General features: G+C 42.8%; 1 protein-coding gene across 2 annotated transcripts in view; it reads right to left on the reverse strand.

Annotated features, from left to right (window-relative positions):
* Positions 1-833: 833 nt before the first annotated feature.
* The window catches only part of LOC132463519 (phosphoglucomutase-1-like), an 11,251-nt gene continuing 4,196 nt past the window's right edge, over positions 834-7,888 (reverse strand). The window contains exons 4-11 of one of the 2 annotated variants that reach the window (XM_060059761.1): positions 7,608-7,733; positions 6,357-6,547; positions 5,691-5,845; positions 5,013-5,128; positions 2,427-2,563; positions 1,765-1,956; positions 1,476-1,604; positions 834-1,077 (exon numbers count right to left, since the gene is read on the reverse strand). In XM_060059761.1, coding sequence (XP_059915744.1) covers positions 988-1,077; positions 1,476-1,604; positions 1,765-1,956; positions 2,427-2,563; positions 5,013-5,128; positions 5,691-5,845; positions 6,357-6,547; positions 7,608-7,733 — 1,136 coding nt within the window. In that variant the 3' untranslated portion in view covers positions 834-987. The remainder of the gene's footprint in view (positions 1,078-1,475; positions 1,605-1,764; positions 1,957-2,426; positions 2,564-5,012; positions 5,129-5,690; positions 5,846-6,356; positions 6,548-7,607; positions 7,734-7,888) is intronic. The other variant, XM_060059762.1, reaches the window with a different exon arrangement.

Consider the following 7,888-nt stretch of genomic DNA (forward strand, 5'->3'; position numbering starts at 1 on the left):
TCCTCTAGGGTATATAACAGTGCTAGTATGGACAGTGGGCTGAGGCTGGGGCTAAAGTTAACTGGAACATATGTGGCGAGAGGTTCGCCTGTTCCACAAAATATGTTTCTTTTTCACTCTCTTACCTTTATCTTGTAACCTTCATCAGCATCAATGTATTCTCACGAATAGAGGAGCAGGAAAATGTTATTTATGAAAATAATATCCTTCACACTCCATAGTACTACAGTCTGACCTCTCGATATAAAACAATGAGCTCCAACCTGATAAATGGGGTCACTTAATATGCAATTGCTGTCACAGGAGATTGATTAGTTATTATCGGTAACAAATTAATCCAAATGTTTTGTTAAAGGCTCCATAAACATGGTACCTTGCCAAAAAAGTTTGAGAAACACTGATGTAGAATATTAATCTATTTGGGGGTAGACTGCGCACATACATTTATAGAAAATGAATAAAACAAGATGAGATTCTGTAGTCAGCCACAAACATTTATTCATGCCGCTGAAGATGTTGACGTGTTATTAACCGCATTATTATTACCCATTACTTAATTAAGTAGAAAATTAGAAATTAAGTGGCATGAGATTAATGACAAATTGACCTTTTGCATTCTGGGAACAGGTCAGCTGGTTAAAGCTGTTTAACTGTTTCTGATCAATATCTTTCAAAAGAAGTGAAAGATGACAATAATCTGGGACCGGAATCTGTATTAGGTCAATTTGATATCACTGGAACAACACAAATAGAAGCTCCAACGTATTATTCCCTTAAAAGGCAATAACCATAATTAATTAATGTGAAAGTGAAACATCCACACAACCAGCTCATAGAAAAATAAGCAGTTTATTATGGCATTGGCGATTGAAGGAACTACGCAAATCAAATTAAGTTTAAATGGCAGTAAAATATGGACACATTCTAAACTAAATCTCAAATACAAAACGGCAGAATGACGAAGGGTGCTTCAAGCTGGAACAGAGATCATGTGATCATCGACGGGCCACTCCGACCCGTTCTGACGTGAAGCTGGGAGATCTTCAGGGCTATGGTCGCCAGGGGGGCAAGCATCACCTTTTACACACACACACACACACACACACACACACACACACACACACACACACACACACACACACACGCACACGCACACGCACACACAGACACAGACGAGCACGTACGAAAGCACACAAACACACACACGCACACACACACACACACACACACACACAGAAAAACGTGTGAGATCACACACACACACACACATACAGACAAGCATGTACACAAACACACAGAAAAACGTGTGAGATCACACACACAAACACACACACACAGTTCAGTCTAGTGTAGGAATTTTAGTTTTTTTTTTTACACCTAAAATATATTTTTGGGAGATTATAATGTCAAAGTATACATCTACTATGGGTCCAAATTATGTAAATTCGTAAAATCCTATATTCTGGTGGTATCACCTGTGTGTCTTGGAATATGTCTTCTTTCTCATAGCTGTCTATGTAGACTCTGATGGTGGCTCCCACGCCCCCGGCCCCACTCAGTCTGTACACGATGCGGGAGCCATTGGTGAACATAATCCGTAGGCCCTGGGAGGAATCAAAGCCATGTTCAGGTATATAGTTATCTAGTTATTATTATTATGTATTATATATACCACCAGATGGTGGTTTTGCTATGCCTATTCAATAGACCAGCTAACCTGAAATTAAAACAATGATTTAATATCAGGTTCCTTGCATTTGCTACCTGGTTCCTGGTGATGGTGCTGTCCACTGGGTCCGTGTACTCAAAGTTGTCTGCCTGTTCCACCTGGTATATGTTGTCAGCAACGGCGAACCTCTGGCTCACGAAGGACTTTTCCATCATCAGGACCTCCAGGTCGTCCATCAGCTGCCAGGCGGCGTCCAGGTCCAGGCCTTCGTAGTCGTACCTGCCCCGCCCAGAGCCCGGCATAGTCACTCAACCACGATGTCACCACAGATCTCATTGTTATGAACGATTGTGTCTTGTAATGATGCAGTGTTACTAATACATTAGTAATAGTCTAATAGCTTAATGGCTTTAGAGTTCCAATATTCCAGTCACATCTGACAGAGATATGGCTTTGTATAAATGATTGTGGTAACACATTACATTTGGTGATTAATTCTCTTTTTAAACCAATTATATCATGGTTGAGACCAATCACAGGATTGTTTCAAAGTCCAGTTTCTTATTTTTTCTTTACACATTCACTATATGTTTAGTAATTTGGCAAAAAAATCTGATGCTGTTATCCAAAACAATTGACAAGACACACGTCATTAAGAAGCAGGTAGGATTGGGAGGATGTCTACAAGCAAGCTGTGGACTCTGTTGATTGGAGCCTAGGACCGGTTCACCAGTGTCTCCGACCTCACTTCCTCCTACCTGGTGTAGTAGTTCCTGCCGTACTTCCTCCAGTGGTCCTTGACGATGTCGTTCACACTCTTCCTCCTGATGGCCAGGATGGAGAGCCAGGCCAGGACCGACCACAGCCCATCCTTCTCCCGGATGTGGTCTCCACCTGGTGGGGAGGTGGAGGTGGAAGGACCGGCGTCAGTATACAAGATGTTGGACAGATAGCAGACAATATGTAGCAAACAGGACATATACCTGATGGAGGGGAGGAGGGGGGACAATATGTATATAATATGATGGACAGATAGAAGGAAAGTGTGTAGATAATATGATTGATGGATATAAGGACGTGGAACGGTTCACAAATTTCACGGTTCGTTTCATAATCAAGGTTTTCGGGTCAGTGTTTTCAGGTTCAATACGGTATGATTTAGTTAAAGCAGGAGATGACCCATGTAAAAAAAGAGAAAAGAAAAAAAAGTATAGGCTATATATATATGTATATATATACATATATATATATGTATTATGTGTTCTCCCCAAGCAATAGAACAGTGGTGTTGCGCCACCATGTAACATTATTTGCATTTCAAATGATCATAAAACTAAAAAGGCGGATTTCACATTAAAAGTTTAAATGAAATCGCACCCCAGCACTTGTGCTATTGTAGGGTATGAGAAGAAATGCAATGTTGGAGATGACAGAACGGCAGGTAAATCATACCTGGAGGATATTAGGCCTACGTTAGTAGTTATTAGTAGTAGTATGATTAGAACGGAAAAATATGTCCTCAGGCAAGTCGTTCCAGAGCTTCGGCGCCCGTATGGAGAAAGCTCTGTCCCCTTTAGTTTGGAGCCTGGACACTGGGAGGAACAGCAGTCTACTGCCTGAGGACCTCAGACTAGAGACGGAACATAGGGGACTAAAAGCTCTGAGATATAAGCTGGGGCCAAGTCATGTAAAGCCTTAAAAGTTATCAATAAACTCTTAAACTCAATCCTAAAACAAACGGGAAGCCAATGTAGAGACGCTAGAACAGGTGTGATATGGTCATATTTTTTTTTTTAACAGTCTGTAGCCGTTTGAGTGTTTTCTGGTTCAAGCAGGTAAAAGGGCTGTTACAATAATCAAGTCGCGAGGAGATGAAAGAATGTAACAAAGTTTCTGCATCACTGAGATTTAAAATTGATCGAATTTTAGAAATATTGCAGAGTTGTTAAAAACAAGATTGTACGGTCTTGGTGATGTGTTGCTCAAAACATAAATTACTGTCACACAGGACTCCAAGCCAAGGCTTCTTGCAACAGATTTGATAAGTTTTGACAGGTCACCAGTAGATGGCAGTATTTGTTCGGATATTTGCTGGGGGCAATTGACCAGGATTTCTGTTTTTTTGTAATTAAGCTGCGGAACATTTAGTGCCATCCAGCTTTTAATATCATTTAGGCATTAATGAAGTGCACTTAGCATATGTGGGTTTTTGGGCATGATGAGTAAGTACAACTGAGAATCATCAGCATAAAAATGAAAAGATATGCCATGTCTCCTGATGACCTCACCTAGTGGAAGCATATAAATTGAGAAAAGAATAGGTCCAAGTATTGACCCTTGAGGTACTCCATACCTAAGTTTGGATATTGATGAGGTGTGGTTCTTAACGGAGACACGGCACATCCGGTTTGATAAGTTTGACGAAAACCAACCTAAGGCAGTGCCGGATAGGCCGACCCAGTCCCTTAGTCCCTTTAGAAGTGTTTCATGGTTTACGGTGTCATAAGCAGACCAAGAACAGACCCCAAGCCTGCGTCCAAATTTATTAAAAGGTCTCTGTGCTATGGTACTAAACCTGATTGAAATTTTTCTCACTATTGTTAACCATAACTGCCAGAAGCTGCTCAGAGATTTTTTTTTCCAGGATTTTAGAGATAAAAGCTCATTTTGAAATCGGGCGAAAGCTATCGAGGATAGTGGGATCAAGTCCAGGTTTTTTGAGGACTGGTTGAATATCCTCAAAAAACGATCCCGCCTGCCGTCGAGTCTCTGTCGGTTTGTCTGCTTACCCGTTCCCTATTCCTGGTCTGTCCATCTGCCCTCCCGTTTCCGACCTCTGCCTGCCGACTACCCTCTGCCTGTCGATCCTGTCCCTAAATAAAGCCTTGTACTCATCCTGCGCTAGTCGTCTGTCCATGAACTTGGGTTCTGCTAAACGCCCCCATTACAAATACAGGCAATTTTTAAATAATCAGGGTGACAGCCAGCAGATAGTGACCTAGTGTGAATGGTGGTCAAACCCACACAAAGAAACTGTCTGGTGGATAAGAGAGGACACATTGAGCGATGAAAAGAAAGAAAGAAAGAAAGAAAGAAAGAAAGAAAGAAAGAAAGAAAGAAAGAAAGAAAGAAAGAAAGAAAGAAAGAAAGAAAGAAAGAAAGAAAGAAATAGAGAGAGAGAGAGAGAGAGAGAGAGAGAGAGAGAGAGAGAGAGAGAGAGAGAGAGAGAGAGAGAGAGAGGACCACTTGGAGTGAGTAAGGGAAGTATGGAAAGGAAATGGGAAATACACTAAAGAGAGGAGTAGGTGCAAGGTGTTTAGGGCTTTACTCGTTTAAAGTGTACCTGTTCCAAAGCTCTCCTCCCCACACAGAGACAACCGGCCAGCATCCATCAGGTTTCCAAAGAACCCCCAGCCTACGGGGGTCTCATACAGATCTATTTTAGTGGCCTGGGCTACTCTGTGGAAAAATACCAAAATAGGGGATTTATAACCAGAGTTTTTTAAGGAGCTCATTTGTCATTTACAGGCAATGTATACATTTTTTGTTGTTGTGCAGTTTCAGTTTAAATGTCATCTACATATAATCATCATCAGAAGCAAAATAACGTCATAAGAAATGTTTAAACATTTAGTCAAAATAAATCACCAGTCTTGCAATTAGATGTATACTAACCAACACAAAACTAACTCACATACAAGTTGTATCCTGATTGAACTAACTCACATTGAACACGCATTAAAACTAACCCCCACAAAAAAATACTCACATTAACACTAGCACACATTAACACTAACTCACAATAACACTAACTCATATGAACGTTAACCCACACCAAACTAACTCCCATTAACACTAACCCACACCAAACTACTCCCATTAACACTAACCCATACCAACCTAACCCACATGAACGCTAACTCCCATTAACACTGACCCATACCAAGCTAACCCACATGAACACTAACCCCCATGAACCCTAACCCAGATGGGTTTGGCTCTGGCCAGGCCCAGGCCTTACTTGTCTAAGGCTGCGCTGGTGGGCATGCTGCGGGCGAAGCCTCTCACCCCCGTGTGCTGGAAGTAGGGGATGCAGAAGATGTTGGCGGCGATCACGGCCAGTGAGTCCGAAGGGGTCACGAATGCGCCATGTTTACCCAGGATCATGTTACGGTCCTGAAGACACACACGGGTTAGACCGTACACCCTCTGTACCAATGGAAGCTGAACTGCAGTCAAACCTGGGGGGTCGGGTCTAGCTCAACTGGTAAAGCGGGGGTGGGGGGGGGGGGGGGGGGGGGGGAGTGCCTTAGGGGTTTGATTACCACAATATCAACAAGGATTAGAATGTATTTCTATTTCATTTGTGGACATATTTGATCTAAAACAACATTTTGGACGCATGCTATTATTAATGAGTAGGTACGAGTTTGGTATCTTGCAATTTGATGTGTACAGGTTGGGCATTGAACATTTGGGATTGAACCCAGAGGGCTGAATACCCTAACCACAACACTGTCCTGCAACACATTGTATTCAATCACAGTATTGTAAGACACCTTGGATAAAAGCAGCCATTAACTGCCATCTATTAAACGGCCAATTGATACAAACTCTTTCCATTGAGATCCATTCCCTAATTAGTGGGCGTTTGTTTGCTCTGGTTGGTTTATTGTTGACCACACACCCCGTCACAGTCAAGGGCCGCGCCCAGGTCATAGTGTCCGTCCTGCATGCTGTCAACCAGGTCAGCAGCGTAGGTCAGGTTGGGGTCCGGATGCAGACCCCCAAAGTCCTCCAAGGGGACGCAGTTGGCGACAGACTTTGCCGGAGCCCCCAGCTCCTCACAAAGTATCCTCCTCAAGTAGGGGCCCATAGCTGTAGCACAAACGAGACAAAGAGGTGATCAGCCGGTGGCCAGAGAGACAGTCAGAGTGATGGACAGAGAGACAGTCAGAGTGATGGACAGAGAGACAGTCAGAGTGATGGACAGAGAGACAGTCAGAGTGATGGACAGAGAGACAGTCAGAGTGATGGACAGAGAGACAGTCAGAGTGATGGACAGAGAGACAGTCAGAGTGATGGACAGAGAGACAGTCAGAGTGATGGACAGAGAAATGGGCATAGAAGGAAAGAGAGAATATGAAAGCCCACTGGATCGATTCTCTGAAACCTGCATTACCAAACGTCGGGGTTGGGACTCTGTTTGGGGGCATCCTGTATGGCTATGAGGTCAGTGGGCTTCTTTACTTACAAGCTATAGATATTTGTTGCATATTTGATAGAAATGGTAAGAAAAAGGTTCTCTATATACAAATAGGCGCAAGAGTGATCTGCTCTATCACTGTAGTGCTCATATGTTCCCTGTGTCATAGACATGACAATGCAGATAAGTTGAGATTCAGTTTTTTTGCAGACCTGAAATGAGGTCAGTAAAAATGAGGTCTGCTTCCACTGGGAGAGCTTCTTTCTCTGTCATCCGATAAAGCCAGATTAAATGGTTTGCTGATATATGAGGGGAGTTGGAAAACCATGTAATGAGTTAGTCCGTTAATCAGATCACTGGGTAACGAGCAGGGCTGATGTTTCCGTCAATGTAGATCCGGTGCGGTCATTACTTATTTTAGGAGGTTTTGGAGCAGCATGTGTACTTGTGTGGGGTTGAACTTATTTATTAAGAGCTCAAATGCAGTTTGAACTTGACTACAGCTCCACCTTTAAGCAGATCCGGCACATCAAATATCAAGACAATCATGGTGCACAAATGCTTTTCTTATGATTAATGTATGCCTTTTGCGTCCATTTTAGAATGTCTTCAATGAATAAGAATAAGGTCTTCAATGTTTGCCTTATGTTATGTTTTGAATAATGGATTCAAATATCATTGATTTCTCGTTATCCTGGTCTCATTACACAACAGCATGCCAGGCCGTCTCACCCCCGCTCATGGCGTCCACTCGGATCCTGATGCGATGCTCCCCGGACAGGAGCTCCTTCAGAGCAGCAAAGTCGAATATATTCCTCAGGAGGTTCGCATAGGACTCAACTGAGTCTACGATCTCCACTAAAACACCCCAGAAATACACACAAAGACTTGTTGAAATGTTTTTTAGGACCTGTATCAATTATCAAATCAACTACTTTAATGGGGCGTTTCCACAGAGCAGTGCGGTGCGGTAAGGTGCGGTACGGTTTACGTTTCAACCACCAAAAGTGGGC

Source organism: Gadus macrocephalus, chromosome 8, assembly GCF_031168955.1.
Source record: "Gadus macrocephalus chromosome 8, ASM3116895v1".
Lineage (NCBI taxonomy): Eukaryota > Metazoa > Chordata > Actinopteri > Gadiformes > Gadidae > Gadus > Gadus macrocephalus.